At 36.1% G+C, this 23,970-nt stretch overlaps 1 protein-coding gene across 1 annotated transcript in view; it reads left to right on the top strand.

Moving 5' to 3' along the window:
* The window catches only part of RUNDC3B (RUN domain containing 3B), a 54,844-nt gene extending 31,555 nt beyond the window's left edge, over window positions 1-23,289 (top strand). The window contains exons 8-11 of the mRNA XM_065832548.2: window positions 1,656-1,813; window positions 17,844-17,990; window positions 18,355-18,470; window positions 20,874-23,289. Of these exons, the coding sequence (XP_065688620.1) occupies window positions 1,656-1,813; window positions 17,844-17,990; window positions 18,355-18,470; window positions 20,874-21,019 (567 nt within the window). The 3' untranslated portion in view covers window positions 21,020-23,289. The remainder of the gene's footprint in view (window positions 1-1,655; window positions 1,814-17,843; window positions 17,991-18,354; window positions 18,471-20,873) is intronic.
* Window positions 23,290-23,970: the final 681 nt, after the last annotated feature.

The following is a 23,970-nucleotide window of genomic DNA, read 5'->3' as shown; positions in this document are numbered from 1 at the left end:
CAGCAGTCAAGATAACAGTAACATTTGATGGGGCAGAACTAGACATACTGAAAAGCTCTCAAGATTCCTTGGAACTTGTACTGAGACCAAAATAAATTCCTATCAAATATCCAGTGGATAGAACCGTATGTAATCACAGAATCATGGAATAGTTGTGGTCAGATGGCACCTCTGGAGACTGTCTAGTCCAGCTGTCCTGCTCAAAAAAAGGTAGACTAGAGCAGCCTTTTTCAGTCAGGCTGTGAATATCTCAAGGATACAGACTCCCCAGCCTGTCTGTACAATGTGTTCCAGTGTTCATTTACAAATTAAAAAAAAATATTATAAAGAAAATGTTTTTCCTACATTTAAATAGTTTCCTGTATTTAAATTTGTGCCTGTTGCCTCTTTCCACTGGATACCACTGGGAAGTCTGACTCCATCCTCTTTACACCTTCCCATGAAATGTTGATATGATTCTCTTCCTCTTCCCTCCTCCCCAAACCTGGACTGAGCAATCCTTTTTCTGCCTCCACTTATATAAGAGGTCCTCCAACCTCTTAATAGTCTTTGTGGTGAATTATATTAGTAGCATTTCACTACTAGGTAATGTAAAAACATTTTTCTTCCTCAACAGGACTACACCTCTTCTGTGTCTTTGAAAACTATGTTTTAATTTTTTTTTTTTCTGAATGTGGGTGCCTATGAAAGAATTGCAAATTTTTCCACAGGCTTCAAGTATTGTGCAAAATTTTATGCTGTATAGACTTATTATATTCATCTTTAACTAAGAATTGATAAGAAGTTACTAGTATCTGACAAGCTGTGACTTTGCTTGAGGAAGAAAAAGAAATAGCTGCATAGTATTGTAACCAGATGTGTAACGTGAACATACTTCATGACCAGCCTGCCATCACAGCTGCTATTAAATACTCACAATGTGGATTTTTGTAAATTACTGGGTAGTTGGAGTGTGATTAAGACTGCCCCATATCTTGTATAGTATCAGCAGAAAAAACGATGAAATAAATGTACAGGTACATTTCAGCTGTACATGTCCAATGGTACTAAAAGACGTGACCTGCACCAGTTGTCCTACCTTATCCTTTGCTGTAGATCAATATTTATTTCAATAACTTTCTTTGTCAGTTTAATGTGTGATGTTGCATTGCAGTTTTCAAAGGAAATTTAAATATTGTTGGCTTTTTTAATAATAATTCTGGATCCCTTTCATTAACTGTATAGATCCATATAGATACATTTTACTTTTGTCCTCCTTATGCAATATCTAACATCTTGCATCTGTTAAGTTGTAGAGTTCTGATCTTTTTCTTGTACTAGTGACTCTTCTGTGTTCTTTTTGAAAAACAAATTAGTGTCTCATGCTGGTGGCATTTCTGTCTCATTGCTTCATCCATTATTCTATTCCTCCACAGGAATATAAACAAGTCATGATTTTCTGGGTACCTATTAGGAAACATCATACTAATCAGAAGTCCGTTTACCAGTCTGTTTAAAAAATTTTAAAAACCCAACAACAGCAAAATCCTAAAAAACCCTACAACAAAACCAGAGTAGAACTGTATACATCTTAAACCAGAAAAATGTGAACATGCATAACAAAAAGGTTTTTCGATAGTGTGTTTAATAAAGCTTTCGAACACTTTTATTTCCAGGGTTACCTCGAGGAATTGGTACGACTCAGAGAAAACCAGCTATCTGAATCTGTCTCACAGAATAAACTGCTGTTACAAAGAATTGAAGATATGGATCTAGCCCATAAAATGGAGAAGGAACAGCTGGAATTTATCATTGTGGAACTGCAAGACCAGTTGTAAGTTAGTATAATGGAGAAACATTCTTAAAGAGGTTTTACTTAAATAATTTAACTATATAATATTAAGAACTTCCAGTCCTGTGGAGATGAGTCAAACTTCTTAAAGAAATCAATGTATTTGAGTTTGGTGGGGGTTTTTGTTTGGTTGGTTTTGGGTTTTGTGTATGTTTGGTTGGTTGGTTGGTTTTCCCTTGACAAGTGTTATATTCAGAAATGGCTCCCCTGAAAACTGCAGTAGTGTAAGAAACAATAATTCTGAGATTTTTTTTTTTTCAGTTCTGAAATAGCTTACAGTAACTTGTTTAAATTTTAAACACGTTTTTATAGAATGTCCTTTGTATTTTATTACTTCTAGATTTAATTCTACCCTTAAAAGTACTGGAAGCAGCTTTCTTTTGAACACTACTTTTAAAATGTTAGGCAGGAGCGGATAAAGAAATATTTATTTTCTTCGTATAGATTCTGTTTTATTTGCGTGTGGTTCAGATACAGTAGAAGTTCATCTGGTAGTCCTAAAAATATTCAAACTGCTGAAACAGTTTGCTACTCACCCTTTCTTCAACGCAAGGCAAAATGCTAAAACAACAGGAGAAGGTTTAATTTCTTAATAGCATATGTGACTCCAAATGTGATAAATATTCAAATGTCATATGATCCTCACACAGTTTATCCTCCCAGCCTTGTCTGTCCAGTAGGGAGGCATTGTCCTTTTTGCAGAGCTACTCCCTGGTAATGTTTAAAGACCCAGAGAGACAGGATACTTGCTGTGTGGTGATAATTGCCACAAGGCTGCTAGAGTGTGCATCTGTTCATAACAAATACCAGATGAATTATTTTAACTTATATCTGGAGTAATTTGTATGTGTCTGAGCCCTGAAGTAAAGTGGAAGTCATCTGTGTCCTTTGGAACCAATCCAGGGTGAAGAGAGTATAAAGATGACTTTGGGGTACTTTGGTTCCCGCTGCCCATTGTCTCACAGAGACACCACCCCGATGGGTCTTTTCCATGCAGCAAAAAGTACTTCTAGCTTGTAAACAAATCTTTGAGTTGTTTTCTTACCTGCTCTGTCTTGTGGTAGATCATTTCTTTGCCAGCGCTTGAAATGGATTTTATGAGAATACTCAGAAATGCAGCATTTGTGTTTTATTTATTCCAATTTCAGAGTTGAGGAAGAAAAAAGATGTTTTTCCAAGTATTTTTTTTCTTCTTCTGATTGCCTGTAAGCCTTTGAGAGATACCTGTTCTTGAGTTCTTTTCTGAACTTACTGATAGAGCTAACGATTCATGTTATACCTCTTTGGCCTCCCTGATTATTTGGGGTAGGTGAGGGGAGGGCGTGAGCTTTTTTAAACCGATTCTGATACTTGGAAACTTTGAACATTCAGTCCTGCTGTTATTTTTTAGCTGAGCTATATGCAATCAGACTGTTCTAAAGATCTCAGTCCTTGGGGTTTGATATTGTTTGCTGGCTTTCTTATGTAAAGGCTCATATTGTGGAGCAGTTTCTGTTGTGTCTTGACAGTGTGTCTTGTACAGCTCTTTGTGACACACTGCAGTCAGGAGCCTAGACTGCACTATTTGGTATAAATATCTAGTAGTGGATGTATAAATTTGCATTGTTATTGCTGTGAGTGCAGTGTGTCTGCCAGATGAACTCTTAAAGTGTGTTAGGAACACATAGTTTCTTGTTGAGGAGACAGAAGGGAAGAAATATTCCTAACAGGTTTCTGATGGTCAGCAGCCATAATTAACATCATTTAATCATTCTTTCATGCTTGTTTTTCCATCCTTTTTTCTTTTTTTTTTTTTAATTTTTTTATTCTCACCAATGGTGACCTGGTAGCAGAGTATGTTGTATCACTAATGTGTCTGTAATGGGGCATGAGTTCTGACCAATTGCTTTTTATGGTCCAGCTGTTTTGAACAGTGTTCACATAATTCCAAATCTTAGTGTTTTGCTCCTCTACCTTTTTGAAGTAGTGAATGTATGCTGTAATCTTTTTTTAATTCTTTATCAGCAGGTAATAGCAAGTTTGGGATTGTAATTCTGCCCAGGGCATACTACATAACTCTTTGTAAAACACTTTGAGATCTGATTTAGGATCATTTGCTGTGTAATGGAAACTATTATAAATAAATATTCTATATTTTATTTTTGATGATGCTTTTCTGTTCCACTGGCTGTTGTTAAGTTAGCAAGTCCTACCACTTCAAACTTCTGTTGTGTATTTGCTGATGTTTCCAAAATGGTATTTCACAGGCATGCAAGTCAAAATGTTTTATGTGTATTCTCAATGGATTTGGGTAGAATCTGAGTCTATGTCTGGGTCTCCCTCCCCTCCTCACCACTCCCTCAAAAAAAAAAAAAAATTTTTTTTAAAAAGCAGGGCGTGGGGAATAGAGATCTGACTTTCTTGGTAATATAGGTTGTTCTTGTTGCTGACTTGGAAACCAAATAGCACTAATGATCAATAAGGCTTTCAGGATATAAATTAGATTACCTATGGAGAAACTTTTCCATATTCACATTTAATAAGGCAGTTTCCTATAAAGCATGAAATAAATATGGAGACAGGAGACTGAAGAAGCCTGGAAGTAATTTTTGTTTTACAGCTGCTATGCAAAACTTAATTCCACAATGTTGAGTATTCTTAACTTTGCCTCACACGCTCCAAACTACAATGAACAACACAGTTTCAATTAGTTAAAAGCCATTTCATGGGTCTCATGAATACCAATATCTGGAAAATGATGAAGCTGAAAATGTATCAAATTAGTTATTCACAAAAGAGTAACATTTTTTTTGTCTCTCAACTTAGTATTTCTTTATAATATCCCCACCTATCTGGGGACTGGATGTCTCACTTTGCTGACAGGTGCCTGATGGCAAATCAAGTTAGAAAAATGAAACTGCAATAAACCACCTGGTCACCTGTTGGACATGTTTAAACTAATGCACAGCTGATCAGGAAAAGAAGAATGTTCAGACTAGATATTAGAGGACATTTCTGTACAGAGAGGGTTGTCAAACACTGGAACAGGCTTCCTAGAGAAGTGATGGATGCCCCAGGCCTGTCAGTGTTTAAGAGGCATGTGGACAATGCCCTTAATTATACACCTTCACTTTTGATCAGCCCTGAAGTGGTCAGGCAGTTGGACTAGATCATAGGTTTCAATCTCTTCCAACTGGAACTATTCTGTTCTATTCTAAGAAGAGTTTGCTCTTTTACCACGATTCAAGCATCTCCAGATGAAGTGATTTCCTAGTTATATGTGTCAATTGTAATAATAATGAGGCATATTCTGGCTTTTACTTGCTTTCTTCAGAAGTGTTTTCCATCACTGGGACATTTTTTCCTGGGACTAGTTGTAGTTAATCATTAGAGAACAGTGCTTTTGGTTCCACTCTTCTATATAAATGGTATATTTTTACAGTGAGAGTGAGGCAGTTCTTAAGGCCTTAAAGTGCTTAAAATTAACAGCTCTTAAGTGCTTAAAAATAACAGCTGACAGGAGGACAACCAAGAGAAACCTGTGATCCATGGCATATCTGACTGAAGATAACAGTTTGAATTCCATAACATTCAAAATGTGATGGGAGAGGGGCCCCAAATCATCAAGAAACTGTGTCCTGGAATATTTGAAACTCACAATGGCAGCCATTTTTTCCTCCTCTGAGATCTCCCAAAGAAGTGTTGAATATCTCTTGGAAAAGAAATATATTTAATTGCACACACCATCAGTAAAAAAATTCTGAGCATACCCCCTAATATAGGTATATTTATTTAAGAATTATATACATGTACTACTGTATTATGTACGTTATAAAACAAACACAAAAATAGAAATTAAAGAGGATGATAGAAGGATGGAATAAACACTTTTGATTTGTTTGTTTTTTTGTTAACAGTACCAAATGTATTTTCTTCCCATACCCCAATGGATTGTTTTATGAGCCCCATTTTGGAGACCGCGTCCTTGAAATGACTGGACAAAATCTGGAACTGTTTGCCTGCAACATCCTTGCAGTAAAACTATTTATCTCACCTTAAACAGGCTTTATTCCCCCTTAGGGTGATTCTTAGCCTTTCTTTTGGATTACACACTACCTTTGTCTAAGGCAAACACTGCTGATCTTTGTTCCTTTGAAGTTTAGATTCTGCACCTGAAATTGATATTTATAGATGTTAAATATTGATGTATGATTACAAGAGAGATTCCATCAATTTCCTGGATAGTGACTCATCTCCTGCATAGTGACTCATATTATAAAAGCTAATCACTTTAACAAAACCCTTTTTAAATAAAATGATAAGGGAAAAGGAAAGCATTGTATACAGAGGTAAAAATCCCCCAAGTTAACATGCTTTAAATTTTTTTTCTTCTGCCATGGTTTTTGCTGAAATGACAATAGTGATTCGCATAATGTTACCAACATGGGTTTCCTCCTAAGGTATTTTTCAGGTTGGTGTGCCTGGGACAAGATGATACAGCCCCTTTGTCCCAGCTGATGCATTTTTTTGTTTGTTCTATTTCTCACTTGTATGGAAAATGTATTTCTTAGGTTCAGTGGCTCTGCTATATATTTTATAATGCTCTGTTTTTTATCTCCCTCCGTTGTTTCTTCCTATATCCTTGTCTTGTTCTGATGTTTCATGGAGGGAAGGAAAGTCAAGAAAACTCTCCTGTGTTTGGAATTTTGTCTTTGGTTGTGCCACAAATAAGACTGAAATAAAATTGTAATTGTAGGGACACTCACATCTTACATTGTATTAAGCTTTTCTGTATAATTAAGATTCTTTTGTATGTTTTATGAAATCTTAAAGCTATCTTTTTTAATTCATCTGGCTGCTACTTCAGCATCAGTCAGCTTTTTCAAGGCTCAAACAGTGTTCGTAGTCCCTTCTTAATATTTTAATATAGCTGTCTGAGAGATCCAGGAGTATCACAGAATCACAGTATCGCAGTTCCTATCTGAGTAACACCAATGTCTTTGTAAAGACAGGAAACAAGTTCAGTTGGAACCCCGAGAGAGCGTTTGTTTCAGTGACACTCCTTAAGCACAGTAAATGCTCTGTGTGTGTTTCCATCGGAGCTGCACGCAGCATGTCAGTGCTTCACTCTCTTCCCGGCATCAGCTGTTGGAGTAGAGTGTCCATACAGCTGTTTTTCCCTGTGTCGGCTCTGCTCTGAGCTCAGGCTAACTAGCACATCCAGCCTCTCAGCGAGGTGCACCAGCTCGTTCTCAGCACCATCGGAAAACAGATACCATAGTTATGCGAGAACAGCATGCCACAGTAAATCCAGACATGTTTAGGTCCAGGGAAAAGGAGCTTCTCTATTTCAAATACACCGTGTCCTGCCAGGTGTATTATGGAGTACTTAAAGGAAGATTTCCTGTATTCTTTGCAGCAAAGGTGATTCTTTTCCAAAGACTGATCATGCCCCATGTGTTTAAAAAACTTGCTTATGAAAATAGTACCTGCGCTTTTCCTCATTTTGTCAAGATTCTGGTTGTAAATGCTTCAGATCTGTCAGTGCTGCCACAGAGACTCTGCCCGAGAGAGCGAGGAGGGTCACAGAGTTGCAGAGGGTGTAGGAAATTGAATGTAGAAATGGAATTCCTCTACTGCATAAGTACAGTAAATCCAATTTATTGTAGCTGCTTTATATTCTCACTGGAAAGAACTAGGAGATTAAAATTGAATGTTTGATCTTCTTGGTGATTTTCTTTCCTAGAATGTCAAAGATGAGAATGGTAATCCTTCTTTCCTTTTAAAGCTTTCATGGATCCTTGATATCAAACCATAATTCACATTAGCCACGTTTTTATTTTCAGTGCTTCCTATATGTCCTCTGACTCCCTCAAGTTTGCAGAAGCAGTTTTAAAACCTTAGGTCTGGCTTGTTTTCAGCACCTTCTTTTCTCAACTTGTCTGTCCTTTTTATTTTTATTTTTTTTAAACAGTGTTGTTTATGCAGTGTTTTGGATTTTATTTTTGTGGAATTCTTTCTTTTTTTCAGTTTGCTGCAATATTGTACGCCTGTTCTATTTTACAAAGGTGTGAATAGACAGCAAGAAGGAAAGTTCTGTTTTCAGTGAGGTGGACACCTGTAAAGACAATGGGAGGGGTTTTTTTGTTTAAAAGTGTAACTAGAAAAAGTTCAGCTGGGAATCACACGTGGACAGACAGACTCCTGCAATTCAGAATGGAGCATACAGAGTGAGGCACAGCAAAGAAATACACATAATTGAAAAAAATTGCAGCCAAGCCTCCACAATGATGGGGGACCCACTATTCTTAGAATCCAGAGGGATTGCAGGGATTTATTGCAGAGCAGGAAGCCAAAAGTTTCTGGATTCTTCAATCAGCTTCAAAAAAAGAACTTACTCCTTAAGATGCAGTAGATAGGGAATTATTTTTAAACCCTCATATTTAATGTCTCATTTTGAACTTTTAAAAAGAGGGCTTCAAAGGTTTATATTAAAATAAATCTTAAATTCCAAAATGTTAAAAGTTCTTGAAGTTATTGGTATCTTCCAAGGACAAGATGTGTTGGTATATTTACAACAAAATGCTGGCTGACTCCGAAGAGAAAGGCACTTGTTTTTGTAATGAATCCACCCTCTCCTCCCTTTTTACTTCTTTTTTTTTTTTTTTTTTTTTCCCTTGTTTTCTCTCCTTAGTGGGTTAGACAATCATAGGGACTTTCCTCTGACCATTTTCCATTCTTAATGGCACTAGTATGGCAATGAGTCTCCTCCTCTGAGTGTCTAATGTATAATACTAAAATCTGTTTTTATAGTGGCATTCTCTCTCTTTTCTCCCATAGCTACACTTCTATGGGTAAAGGCATCGCATAAAAGTAGCAAGTAAGAAAGCTTGAAGTTACTTGCTCATTAGCACCATGTGCATCCAAATATCAGAATTTTTATGCAACGGTGACTTATAAGGTTGGGAGCAGGGGGAAGTAAAGCCTTTCGATACAATAATGCAAGTGTTGAACCTTTGAGAGCCTCAGTACAATGCAGTTGTGAATAATGAGCATTCCCAGTAGGAGAGGATATTGCATGCATCATGGAATTTCTTCCTCTGTTAATATTACCTGAACTTACCTGAACTGTGGCAGAAAAAGAATAGTTAGTTTGGCATGATAATGTTAAAGAACCTATACAACAAATACCAAAGGCCTCCTCTTTTAATTCCACAAAGACAACTATCTCATGTCTAGAATAGGTCAACCCGAGGATTTGATTTCATAAAAATGTTTGATTAACTTAATACTCAGAGCAAATGGAGGGCATAGAGAACATCAGCTAAAAATAAGTCAATCATGATGCATAATCATTAGCTCCTGGAGTACAATAGGAGAGACTGAATTTGATCTGTTTGTGCTTTGCCCATTTAGACAAATAATCTTGCATTACCATTTGCTCCTGAGAGTCCCAATTTTTCTTGCTTAATTTTTTAACCCTTATGTACATTTACTGTAGATTTGCTTCTATATTCTGGAAGATAGTGAAGGGAAAAGTTAATACTCGATAGTGTGTATACATAAGTGAGAAGAGTTCAGCAAAAGTTACTTTTACGTTCTTCTAATGTATTTAATGCAAGTTACTTGAAGTTCAATGCCAAACTAAATGAACTTTAACTTGCAAATAGTAAAGAAATAACCAATTTTTCGTGAGGGTGGAAGAATACTGCCAGGTTAGAATGGTGAGGAGAGGCTAATTCTATATTTGCAGAGATATTACATTATCATTGATATACTACATCAATCTAAGAGTCTTTAGACAGAAGATGTTGACATTTAAATTACCCTAAATTTCAGTTTTATTTGGCTTTATTTATTTTTTAAAATCAGATTGAGAATTACATTTCATCCAGTAAAAAGGAATAGAAAAATCCATTTTATACTTTCAAAACAAAATTAAGATTTTCTCTAAAATACAAATAGTTTGACCAAAAGAAACATGAGTGACAGGTTGGTGTGCGTACACAGTCACAGAAATGAGGGTTTCTGGTGTGTTTGTTTGTGGTATTGTTGTTTGTTTGTTTTTCATTACGGATTATATTGGTAAATTTAGTATACAATTTGTTTTTCTTTCTTCAAAACCCAGTTTTAAGGCTTTAAGTTCAGTCTTGGATTTTCTCCATATTTTGTTAAAACACAATTTAAATTATTTCTGCGAAGGCTTAAAAATAGAGAAAAGTTAAATGTCTGTAGTTATAACCAAGAAATTACAGTAAAGTGTGTTACCTGATTTCTTGAGCAAGAATTTTATTAGCTGCCTTTCTATTTGGATAGCAAGTGGTTGAGATTTAGATAGGTGCTTTTTCTGTTTGTCATTGAGATATTATGCAAAGTAAGTCAATGTTCCCTTATTCACTTTTTCGTCATTAGAAACGTGTCATGCTACGGGAGTTTGTGCTAAGTTTTGGCAAATACTTGTCTATGTGGAAGATTCATCTCGCAGTTATAACGTTGGATATTTCTGCTGAAACTCTGGCTGCCTTAATCAGACAGCGGAAGTTTAAAAAAGTGGTTGTTCTGTCAACCCAAAGTTTAGCCAACCATTTTGTGGTTGATACTGCTGTTTTTAGTGAATCCAAGGGAAGTATGTAAAAATGACAAAAAAATATTGAGAAGACCACTACTTTCAGTGAAGTTTTCCTGATCTGTTCTGAAGGAAGATTTGTATTTACCTGCCTGACATGGAAAAAAAAAAATCATTGAATGATAAGGTCTCTCTGAGAGGATATTTACTAACGGCAAATTCGATAATCTGTCAAAAAAAAGCTGTTTGCTAAGAGTCCTCCATTTTCCAGCAGGAAGGATCTGATAGTTGAAAAACACAATTAAAAGCTGTTTTTTACTTTTTGAAATTTGGTTGTTAGTCAAGTTCAGTATTTTTCTTGTTTTCAGTCAGCACCCACTATTAGGGGAAACAGGCTGTGTTGTGCCTCTTATCCTTCTCCAAAGGAACCGGGCCTGGTTGTGTCAGTCATGCGCTGCGCTGGTATTGTAATGAGCATATGCAAAGTTACCATATTGTAGTGTGTTTTGATCCATTTTGAATGTCTGTATTCTGAAATAAAATCTCCACTGTAATTAGACTAGAACTCAAGAGTTAAGCTACTGATATTTCTGCCAATATAAGCTTATCCAAGTTACTCCAAAGGTCAAGGAGATCAAAGGCTGTATAAAATTGATGATGGTGATTTTATGACTGGAGGATATATTTCAAGATCTCTAGGAAGTAATATAGGAAGACCAAAAAGATTGCTGAAGAAGCTTCAAGGAGGTCTGCTCTGTGGCACAACTAGAACTGTTGCTGTTACACAAGAAGATCTGTTGGCCGGTCAGAAAGAGTGAGAACATGTGATGCGGCGGGACACTCCTGCTGTTTTTCACTGCGGAGGCTGCCATTAGAAAGTCTGCTGGGAACTAACTGCTCTGGCATCTAATTTGGGGACAGGGCACAAACCTGAGTGGGGTGATATATTGCAGCATCAAAATCTACCGGTAAGTAACTCATTTTCATACCTGCTGTTCTAATTTCTCAAAGTCCAATGACATACCAGTCCAGACAGCTCACTGTCTTGCTAAAGTACTGACAATTTGAGAGTTCTCTTTTATTTTAGAGTTGCTTTTACAGATTTTTGTTATATTCATGTGTGCTATCAATTTGAGTTTGCATTCCATATTTACTGTCAAAAAAAAAAAAAAGGTTTTTAAAGCTTGTTCTTTCTTATTCAAATGTTTTATTTTTTTTAAGCTTTTATTTTCACTTTTACTTTTCACTACTCAGGTAGTTCTTGAACTGAAGCACTCATCTGATATAATTCCCTTTCTTAGGGAATTAGTCTGTTTGATTTATTTCCTGTCTTCATCTGCTGGTAGGAGGGCAAATTGCCAACTGGACTGGCATTTTCTGGATTTGGAGAAATTAAACTTGCAGGTAAGAAATTACTGGTTTTTCATAGGTATAACTGGAAACAGAACTGACTTTTTGTTTATTAAGAAAAAAAACCAACATCTGTGTAAATGGGTCTTTCAGAACAGGCTTCCAGTGAATCTGGATTTGATCCAGGGGAAATTGGAAATCCAGTCTAGCTGAAACAATACCAGAAATTTTATGTGGCTACCAAGATAAGGCTTTTCTACATTAGCTTGGACTAAACTTGAGACTACTTTTTATTTAGTTATTTATTTTTAAATTCCCAGAGGTAATATAGTTACAGTATAGTAAGTGACCCAAGATAACAACTTTTTTATCTTTATCATTTCAGTTTTATGTGCAGGAACCCCATGTACAGGCTGTCTTTTGCCCCTATCCCCCCACTGTAAATGAGCAAATCAAGTCAGGTCACAGTTGCAAGATGCAGAAGGCTTAGATATGATAATTTGAATGAGCAATTTTTTATCATTTTGAGAGGTAGCTGAGCTGCCAAACAGAACTGGGATGAATTAAATATATATTTTAAAAAGGCTTCTTTAAAAAAAAAAAAAGACCATTTCGATCATCCATTTTCAGAGTGGCTCCTATGTGATTGTACCAGACAGCTGAAAGGGCAGCACACTGTGGAGCCTGGGTGGAAATGAGTAGTAATTTATCATTCATGTGCACCATATATAGTGATATTCTGCTTGTGCTTAATAAACAATCTCAAAAGAACAAATCATGAAATAAACATCTGAAATAAATTAATTAAAGTTGAGGAAATCAGCAAGTAAATATTCTGGAAGGTACCTGACAAAGACTGGGCCAGTGAACACTAGTGGAGAAGGACGTTTATCAGAAGACTTCACTGATCTTCCTTTTCCCTGCTACTTCAATACACAATTAGAGGACTGAAAGTCAAAAGCATGCAGAGGCACTTCTGGGAACAGCTGTATAAACCTTATGTTAATACTCTGGCTGTTGCTGTTATTCTTGAATAAATGTAAGTAAATTTACAGGCCTGGAGGGACCGTTTGTATCTGCACTTCAAGCAGACACTTATTCCTAACTTCGGACTATGTTCATATTGATAAGTTAATGAATCATTAGTATTCTTTTGTATTAGGCAGAAATTCATTAGCGGGATGTTTTTACTGAATATTTTTCTTTGTTTTCTAAGAGAAACTTCATTTAAATAGCAGTTCATGCTGTAGAGAACAAAAAAAAAAAGTAAGCCAAATATTTATTAGTTTTTAATGATGTATTCTAGTATTAAGATGATGTTCTCAGCTGTTTTGTTGCTTGTTTTTCCTAACAAGGTACTAGTTGTAGTAGTACTTCGGATTCATATGGAGTTTTAATTTTTTTTAGACATTAAGAAAACACCACCACATTGTCATAGATGTCATAAATTAAACAGGGTATCCTGGGCTCACATGGTGAGACTGTGTATATTATACTTCTGTTATATATGTGTGCATCATGAAAAAATCTGTGCCATGAAGTAATACAAAGGCTATTTCATCATTTTAAAACAATTTTTTTGAGAATGCATTCTGTCTCCAGCATCACTAGTGCCTCTCTCTTGTAATAATTCTCAAGAAGCATTTTGCTGGGTTTGCCTCATATACCTTTTTTAAGTATGAAAGTAGCAATTCAGCAATTACTTCCAAAGGAATCAGAAATATTCTCTCTGCCTTGCATTTCTTCAGGATTTCTTGATTTTTTTTTTTTTTTTGGTAATGTTTTTCAGAACTTTAAACACGATACAAAGTTACCTAATAAAAATATTTTCTGGGGTCAGGACTGCTCAGGGCACAAATGATGAGAGCAGGAGAAAAATAACTATTTTCTTTCTGCAGATCACAGAGAGCTACTGCCACTTTTTGCCAGCATGATTTTAAAGGGATGGAAATGACTGTAGGTAGAGAAGATACCAGTGACTGAGCAGGAGGAAGAAGTTCACAGGCTTTCAGACAACCAAGAATTTTTTCATGCCTAGATTAGGTGATGTACCATAAATCTGTTTAAGCCCCCTGCTCTCATAATAAATTGTTACATATTCTCCCTACTCTACACAGAACTTTCTACGCTCCGCAGTCTCACTGTGTTAGTCCAGGATTCCCCATTCAGCCATATCTCACACGCTGCCTTTCTTTCATTCCAAAAATAATCATACGTTCTCGTATGAAGTTCCACTGTATTCTCCATGTACCAGCTACCTTCCTGAGATTGTTACATTTAGAAGCCATTGTTTTTATCTTCTTTTTGGCTTTCAACTGTTCTATTTCCAGCCTGAAGAAAAGAGTTAACAGCTTGTTGTATATGCTCATTTGCACTTTTTCACTCAAATTTGAGTGTATTTCGTGCTTTTTTATCTTCATAGGAAACCCTTTTGCCTCTCTTTTCCTCTTCTGTTTTTCGGAATGTCCTAACTTTTACTCATGTATTAAATGGCTTAACATATTGTCTACAAACCTTATCTTGCATCATCCTTAAATTGTCAGAGGTAAAAAAAAGTCAATAAAATATTGTTCTATTGAAATTATTTGAAAAATGAACTGTATACTTGTGATCTTCAGTGTTATGATGTATTATGGATTTTGTTCCATATAACTTACGCTTTTAAGTTATGAGGCAATATCCTCCACAAAATCTAGGCTCATTCAGGTCACTCTGGTTTTCAGTTCCTGTTTCACACCAGCGGTTCCTTCTTGGAAACAGATGCAATAGAATAAAATCTGTTTGTACATAGGCTGTTTCAGTTCAGTGTGGTTTACTACAGACCAGCATTTTATATGGAAGATTATGTATTACAATACATTATTTTTATGTGAACTTTGCCAAGTTTGAAATGCTTCCCCATCAAAGCCCAAAGAGTTCACCAGTTCCTTTTAATGTGTGTATAAATAACAGAAATACTAATTTTACATTATATTCTTGAATATTTTGTGAAACTTGTAAATTTCACAGATACCCCTATTTGCCATCCAATTCTTCATTTCTTAGTTTTGCTCTCTGAACACTTTATTCAATTTTTCCTCTGAAAGCTTTTATATGCCAAACTGATTTTGCTACACTAGCAGATAAATAAGTTTTAATAGTAATATTCTTCTTTTGGTTAAACAGCTTGACAGTAAACACACAGAGGAAAGCTCCTGATCTTCATTGCACTCATGGTGATCATTAGGAAAAGTCCTACTTCAGACCCTGCAGTGTCACAGCCCAGAGTTGGCCAGCACTAGTTACAGTGTTTGCATTCTGAGGAACAAGAGAGCTACTGTAGAAATACTGTCTGCATTGGATAAAATCAATTGTTGTCTTCTGAGAGCTCTTAACTCCTAGAAAGAGCTCTTCTTGTCTGATCTGGAGTAGGACAGCACTCAATCTTGTGCAGCATTTTTTTCACATTGAGTGTTTTGAAATGTGTATGTTTTTTTCCTTAAAAGTTGGTCATATTTCATTCCTTTTTACCTCCTTTCCATGGTAAATGCTTTTGTTGGCATTTCTTTTCATCTTCCTATTTTTGAATATTTGTAGCAGGATCATTTTGCCTCATGGTGATGAAGAGTTCAAGGATGATGTGTGCTCTGTAGATATGGCACTCACAGACATGGTTTAGTGGTGGGCTTCGCAGTGTTAGCTTTACAGTTGGACTTGATGATCTTCAGAGTCTTTTCCAACCTAAATAATTCTGTGATTCTGTGCAGTTTAATACTTTGACTCTTAAAGTAAGTCTGTTTAATATGCATGAATTGATACTGCCTTTGATTATCTTGAGAGAATTGCTGTTTGCAAGCAGTGCCTTTACTAAGTCTTTGCTGCAATGGAATCTCATGATACTTTACAAATGGCTGCAAGAGAGCAAACAGCTAAATTTATTTACAAGGCTGAAAAAATAGGTGGTAACTACCAGCACTCTTTGAATATTTTGTCTAACTTCTTATTTTCTATACTACTATTTTATATATACTGAATACCATGTTTGGACCGATTTTGTATATTCTAAGTTATTTTTACAGATCTTTAAAAATTCAAACTAAAAGCATAAAAGTTATAAGAGGAGAATCGTTACTTCTGTATCCTTTTGATGCCAAGTTTCTTCCAGAGCATGGTGAAGTTGTTTAAGTAGTAATCTGCTGGAACTGTCTTTAAATGTTGTTATGCTAAAATCCCTTGAGCAGCTTGGTTATGCTTTGTTTCAGAATTTTTGTCTACACAGATTGAATTTTCAAGTTACTATAGCATAAAGATGTATGGAAAAAGCCCCAGTATAGAAACCTACATAAACTGCCAAAATTCCACTATTAGCAACATGTCTGTAGATGTGTGGTTTTGTCATCTTTGCTCAGCATGTTTATTTAATAGTAACACTGCTGCTGAGTTTTGCGGTGGTAGCCTACAGGAGTTGTCCAAACAGGAATTTACATGTGTGTGTTAATATGGGGATGAATTTGCATTTAGTTACTGCATGCATAGTTGCTAATATAAACTGTGTCCTGTTACGATGCTTCCATGGAGGCATGCAAGGAGTCCTTTTGAATAAGGAGGTGATGTGGTATACCTGGCTAACCTTGTGAGGACTTGCTAGGTCACTGTGATAGCTTCCTCAAATCAACAAGCATTTAACACATCTGCTTAATATCCAATGTACCGGGTGGGATTAGGGGAATTACATGGGGAAGTGAATACCATACAAGATATTTGAAAATACTGAGAACTTTGAGTTTTTAAAATGGTTATTCCTATAGACCCCATAGAGAGAAGGACAAGAGGAAAAATCCCAGGGTAGAAAATTTGTTTGTTTGCTTGCATGAATGCTGGAGGAATTCATCGTCATAAGAGTTTCTTGAAAGTAGTTTTGTTCACTGTGGTGCTTCACCACCTCCTCTTGCAAAATTGCTGTGCATCTGTCTCCTCTCTCAAACTCAGCTACTAAAGGTTCGTTACTGAACTCATTACTGTCTTGCCTTGTTTTGGGGGAAATTCTGGCTTTTTAGGTGCTGTTATGTGCCATTACTGAGGTTCTGGTCTAAACAGTTCAGATGCCACGAAAATAAAAACTGCATTGTAAAAACAGACCTGTTGACATAGTTATTTGTGAATTCACATGAATGTATGTATGCCATGAATAGTTATTTAATTTGCTATGCTGTCTGGCATTTCAGATAACAACATGGCATTTGGCTTTGAACTCCTGAGTACATTTGGTATGGAGATACGTAACGTTAGCTATTCTGTTTAGGCCACAGATAGTCAAACTTGTTGTAAAGCAGCATTTTACTATTGCCTAATATTTCATGGGTTTATGGGTTAACAAGCAATATTACTTCTGTTTCTAGAGCTATTTACAAGGGTAGGTACAAGGGTAGGTCGGAGGTTGCCTTGTACTGTTGAAAAAGGCTGGTCTTGTCTTGAAACCTGAAGAACCATGTACTTTCCTCATTTCTGTGTGACTTTTGTGATGTAATAATGTCCTTGTTTCCAGAACTTTAGAAAACAGGTCTGATTCATGGGACAATGAGGCAAAACTAATTTTAACAGATAAGGTTCTCAGGTAACACATTTTCTGTAATTTAAACCCACAAATTACTAGAAACTGTAAGGTGGTAGAAAACAGAATAACTGTGTGTTATATTTTACCTAGAACCATATAATGGAGTTAACGTGTCTCATTTTTAATCCATTCTGGAACATTATTAAGGATGTATGTTCAAACTGAAAAATTGGCAGTGGTGGGGTGGAAAGGACATCACATTCCTATAATCAGTTTGCAAAATGGTTGGACTGTTAATGACAACCATGCTGGCAGAAATAATCTGTAGAAAGCAGTTGCTTTTTTGCTTTTGCAGAAAGATTCTAATTTTAACTTTTTTCTGCTCCTAAACACTTCTCAATATTTTTCTAAGTTGCTTCCTCTAGGAAAAATCAACAGTTTAAGATGCTCTTTGGAAACTATTAAATGTTGGTCACTTGAAGTAGAATCTCAACTTGGTCAGGACAATTTGTCCTGTTGTTTCTTTCTGTATCTTAAGGAATTGCATTTAACAGACTTAAATTTACTGCTCTTTGTATTCACAGGACTGTGCTAAAGAACAATGACTTGAGATCAAGACAAGAATTAACTACTCACCTCACCAATCAGTGGCCTTCCCCAGGAGCTCTGGATGTCAATGCTGTTGCCTTGGACACTCTGCTCTATAGAAAGCATAATCAACAATGGGATGAGTAAGTTGAATATTTATTTTGATTCACCTTCAGAGGAACAAGGAAACTCAAAATTATACATTTCCCTGAGCATACTCTTAAATGTATCCTATTGGAATTACCTGTTGCAATGTACAAAGATCAGCTGGCAGAAAAAAAAAAAAAAAAATCAATGTTTCTTGCTTATAATAATAAAAAAAATTCATTCCCTTGGATTTATTTTTTAAAAATTGCTTTAGGAAAAAACAGTGTTTTGGGAAACAAACAGTGTTTAAGAGAAGGAAGATTAACTGCCTAGGTTTAATTAGAAACCTTGTTGTGGAGAATATAAGATACCTAGCTAGGTCTTCAAATGTGTGACTATTAAATATTACTTGCTTTACAGGAAAAGTTTTCAAAGTCTGGACCAGCTTTCAGCAGACGTTAGTCTTTCCCAGTCCTCTCTGGATCCAGGTCACTCACAGGATGGGAAGCAGGATAGAATGAACTTGTTAAATGAAGGTACAGAGCCAGTCTAGTGGCTTCAGTTTATTTTGTTCTTCATAGCTCTGATCTTTGGTCCCTGTGAGGTGAATTTTCAGTGTGAACAGAATATGCATGGAACAGCATATTTTTTAATTGATATGCGAATTGTTTCAGTTTCCCTAAGGACTATGCTTCAAATACTTTTGGATTTATGAAGATGGCCACCTCCCCAGTAATTATAAGACTACGTGCTGTATTTAAAGCTAAGCTTCAAGATATATTCCTTCTCCATCACAGAAACAGGGACAGCTCCGAGGACAACCTTCTGTCATCCTTCTGCGATAACGACCTCAAATCATTTGAGTTCTTTAAGTTTTCTTTTTTGTTTCTTAGACACTAAAGTGCAACCAACACTGTCATGTTTACCTCTTGCCTTCAGCATTTATCTGTGGAGATGCAGCCTGACAGTGGTTTTGTTAAAACAGAGGAACACGATGTGAACCATGCTAGTATAGAAATATAATATACACAGACACCCCCTTTCAGAATCTGTACTTTTCAGCACTGAGCTGCTCCATCTTGTGGGCAAATGTGAAAAACAGAAAAATGCTGGAAGACTTCTGAAATAGCATTTTGGGTACAGAATATAAGTTGCTATTAAAAAAGTCCTTTTTATATCTCATCAAACGTTAACTTTAAATAGACTTGACAATACAGTAGTTTGTAACTATAAAATATCTTGGGTTTAAAATATCAAGGAGGTAAAACTTAGAATTGTTTAAAAAACTAAACAGTCTTAAAATCTAAATTATTTCAAGTTAGCTTAGAGAAAGTAAAATAAAATTCGTATGGCTATTAATAAGAGAGTTCCTGTAGAGATCTACTTTTAACTAGCCTTTTTTTTTTTTTCAATATTAATCATTTAAAGTCATACTTTGTTTTATGTTCTGTAAATTAAGATATGGCAAAACCACTGATAATAATAGTTTAGGTTTTGATTTCAAGACTCTGTCTTTAAGGTTAGCATAACATCTCACTTCTAAGTTATTGAGGTTCATCAGTACCTAAGTTTTAATAAAATCTTGTAAGACACAGCTGTTTAAATACCTCTGGTCTAACTTCCGGTATGGTGGTTTTAATTCAAATATTAGAGGTACTAAACTTTCACTTTACTATTAAGCACACTCATGTAGTCAGATTTTTAGCTTCACACTTGTTGAAATCAAGGGCTGTGGCCAAACAGTGTTCACTGCTCTTTGGGTGTTTTGTGTCTCAAAATGAATGTAGTCTTTCAAGGATGTATGGGAATAAAGAGTATTTTTTTTTTTTAAGTCAAGACTTTCTATAAGAGCTAATCCAGTTCATTTGTTAGGGAAAGCTATTCAGTCACTTGAAAAAAAACCCAACAACTCAGAGGCGAGGCCTAAAATCTGGTGGAAACTTCTACTAAGATCTGCAAGAGATGCAACAGAACTACATCTCACTTTTGTTGTTTTAATAATGAATTGTTGGGCAGGGTGTGGTTTGGGTTGTTTTGGTTTTTTTTGTTTCATCCTTCTCATGAGATTTAAACCATTCTGTCAGGAAGAAGAGACACAATTTTAAGAAATTCTACTTTATAGCTGTGTTTTTAAAAATTCTATTAGACTGGCTTACCAAGAAAGTATTGTGCCTGTGACCTTTTAAATCTTATTTTAATCTGTAGTTCAAAGTGATCTTTGCTATTCTGTGGGTGAGCCAGGAGGATAAAATAGGGAGAGGTCGGTAGATGAAATTCTTTATAATGTAATAGGAATTGGCACAAAATAACTTGAACAGATGTTTTGAAGGGAACACATAAAATAAATTGAAAAATTGACAAATGCATTCCTATACCTATAGGATGTTCCATGTTAACTGTCAAGTGTATTTGGGTGGCAGGGCAGATAACTTGCGCTGCCACTGTGGCATTGTAGGGCTTTTTCTGGTGGTCAGAGCCTAATATACTTCAAATTACCCAAGTTTAACACACCGTGTTTATTTTTAAAGAAATATATCCCGATTCCAGCTAATTCTACTCCTTTCTGAGGGATTCAAAATTACACCTCTGGTACTGACATTATATTAGTAACCTCAATTTCATTTATACATAATTACTCAAATAAAACTGGTGCTTGAATTAGGGACTTCTGTTCTCCATGGAGTCAGTGGAGCCTCTGAGTCCCCGTCCGGAGGGGGCTGATGATGGCCCCGCCTGCACTGCCCAGGCAGGGACCGGGAAGGTGTGCCATTAATTACCTGTCTTCCTAATTGCATTTATGAAGTATGCGTGTGCTGAAGCGGTGATATGTAATTCATAATAATGTGGATGAAACAGTTTTTCTGTTCCATCATTTTTTTTGTGATCAAGTCATCTTGTGCTGTAAAAATGATTAGCTTAATTCCTGTTTTTCTCAACAGGGAAGGAAGACACTCCATCGTTGCTTGGTCTTTGTGGCTCTCTTACTTCAGTAGCAAGCTACAAATCACTCACAAGTCTGAAATCAAGTGAATATCTTGCAAGTCCCACAACAGAGATGACAAGTCCAGGCTTAACACCATCTTGAGATAAGCACAAGAAGAAAGAACTTTGTGTTATACGCATTTGGTTTATGTTCCATAAAATGACTTGCAATGAAGATTGCTAGTTCTAAGTTAAAAAATAAGCTGCTTTATTTTTTCTTTTCATGGTTACTTGTTTAATTCATGAAGTCTGTCAGTTTTCATTCACTTTTTTCCACCCAGAGGACTTTTCAAATTTTTTGGTTTAGTCTTGAATTATTTAAAGCTCTTGGTCAGGTAAAGGACATGTAATTCAATATTTAGTGACTGATTTTTAAAATGAAACAGTTGAAAATCAGTCCCCTACTTAACTGCCATGACCTTTGTTTCTCCTTGCAATGGCCTGGCCCTACCATAGCCACGGTTGTTCTCTGCAGTGCTTTAAACATCTACCAACTCTTGCAGAATAGACAGGGAATCCTTAAAGCCAGTGTTTGCAGGCAAGTAAATATTTTACCTAAACCCCAGCTTTTCATCTGTGTATGTTGCATAGGGCCTCAAATAGAATATTTAACCTATCAACAGCTCTTCTCAAGTTGACTCAGTGTTAGACTTTACATTCCTGTCAGCATCGTGGCACTTAGGAGATGTCCGAATCACACTGAAGAATCACACTGAAACACACTTACTAATGCTTGAAGTTGCATGTGACTAACAAATGTAAGTTGATAATTTAAATCAAGCATACTTAGCAATTTGTAGATGTTCAGGAAACTCACTAAAAGACTTTGAGTGACCGAAGTTACACATAATGAAACATTATATGAGAAATTTCTTGGTTTATTGGCCTTGCTAGAAAGATGGGGACTAAGGATGGTGGGGTTGGCACCTTGGGAAGTGTGGATTGTGTCTTGATTGGCAAGATCCCAAGGAGAGTGAAAAAGGGGAAACAAAGACAATGCAATGACAGGATTCTCATGTTAAAGATTTTTCTCATTACTGTAGTAGTGCAATAGGTATTTTTCTTGATTAGGTAACACAACAGAACTTAAGTCAGTCTTCTCAAATTACTTGCCATTGATTTAAATTACTGATAGAAAAAAAAGAGAGACTTTTTAAAGTGAAATTAACTTTCCAGATTACCCTACAAAGTTTGCAAATTAATTTTTGAATTGCAAACTCTATTCTTAATTCTTTGTAAGATACAATGGATCCTTTATCTATGAATTTTGCTAATCAAGGTAATGCTTATCAGTATGATTAGTAACTTTTTAAACAAGACTTAAATGCATGTAAGTACATTGTATTTATAAATGCTAGGGAAAATGCTTTTTTGTGCCAAAGAAGTTTCATAAATTGTTTACATGAGTAGCTGCAATACAAAACAGATTTTTAATTATTGCTTACTCTTAGATGTTTACAGTATGTCACTACACTGTACGGTTTTAGTTGATTTGCCTCTTGTAATGGTACCTTGGCACTACTACTATGACCTGCTCATTTTAGGGTGGGCTTGAAAGAAAGGATCTGCTCTTACCTTTACTAAAGCTGTGGGAAATGTTGAGCCTTTTAAAGTATGAGGCTGTGCATCTCTGGAACTCAAGGCACTGTTGGATTGAGCTAGAGGAGGTTCAAGGTACATCTCCTCAACTCTCTAGTCCACAGTGCTGGTTACTGCGTCCATGGCAGGTAAACAACTACTGGTGCCATTTTAATGCAGATTTTAAAGCAGCTTCACAAAATCTGCCAGACCTTTTCTTTCAAGCCCTCATCTACCCACCCAGTTAATTTCTCTGTAATAAACTCTATCAAATCCTTTCATACACTGTCAGAATGTCCATTACTTCATGGTAACTCTTTGATTTTGTTATCACGTTAAGCAGCTGTTCTCTCATGACATTATTAAATACTGATTTGTAAACTCGAGATGCATTTTTACTATGAATACAATGAGAGAGTCTGGATTCCACAAGTTGACATTCTACATCAAGGTACAGTGATTTAATCAGTTTTATTTGCTGTAACCACTTCTCCCACTATGTCAGTGTTTTGGAGGGGGCTGTAATCATGATCCTCAGTCATGTTTGTTGATGGCTCATTTTTTGGAGCTACTGGTGTGAAATCCACGTGTCATTTGACTGAAGTCTTTTACGTAGTCTGACACCACTGAGTTTCTGGGTGTCACTTTGTGCATGAGAAATCAGTTATGTGTCTTTGTCGGTTCTAAACATTAATCATTTTTCAAAAAAGTTGAAAAATGCCAAACCTGTATGTTTTGTTGCCTCGATGTTCCATAGATGCTGCATGTAAATTAAACATTTTGTATCATCACTAATTACTCATTTTTGCCTCTTTTTTTAATTGTACAGGATAAAATAAGACCATTCAGCAAATCACAGTATTGCTGACCTCATAGCAAATTCTTTTCTTGCCAAACAGTGAGACTTCAGTTTCGTTGCTGCAGTTCATTCAGTGTGGTCCAAAATCTCTGTTACTTTCTTTCTTTTAGGCCTTATTTTGAGTTTCTAGTGTAAAATTATGCTGAAAAATCACATTGGTGTACTAGTGTCAAATATCTCCTACAGCAGTAGCTCTTGCCTGCACCGTATGCTGTAACTCTGCACCTAACTTCTTTACAACTAGTGTGTGATGAATTTTCACCAAGGCCAAACACATGCTGGGACAGATACCCTCTTCATCATAGACTAGGACTGAAGTTCATTCCTTATGTAAAGCACACCTGAAAAATGGTGCCCTAATTGACCTGACTACTGAGTTGCTTTCGTACCAGCCCACCCCCTCATTAAAATATGCAAAAAATAAAATTCAACCACTTAATTGAAAATGCATTAAAGGATGTAGTGAGGGTAGTTAAAAATAATTTATAAAATAAAGATAATGCAGAAGAAGCTCTGATACAGTAAGTCAAGTGCTTGTGGACAAGGGAGCCACTGCAAGCGTTCATACCAGGGTGTGTAGCGCACCCCTCAGCAGAGAACAGTTGTGTCTGTACTTA

This window comes from Patagioenas fasciata, chromosome 2 (assembly GCF_037038585.1).
Source record: "Patagioenas fasciata isolate bPatFas1 chromosome 2, bPatFas1.hap1, whole genome shotgun sequence".
Taxonomy (NCBI): Eukaryota; Metazoa; Chordata; class Aves; order Columbiformes; family Columbidae; genus Patagioenas; species Patagioenas fasciata.
Note: the sequence above shows the minus strand (reverse complement) of the source record. Positions and strands in the feature narration are given on the sequence as shown.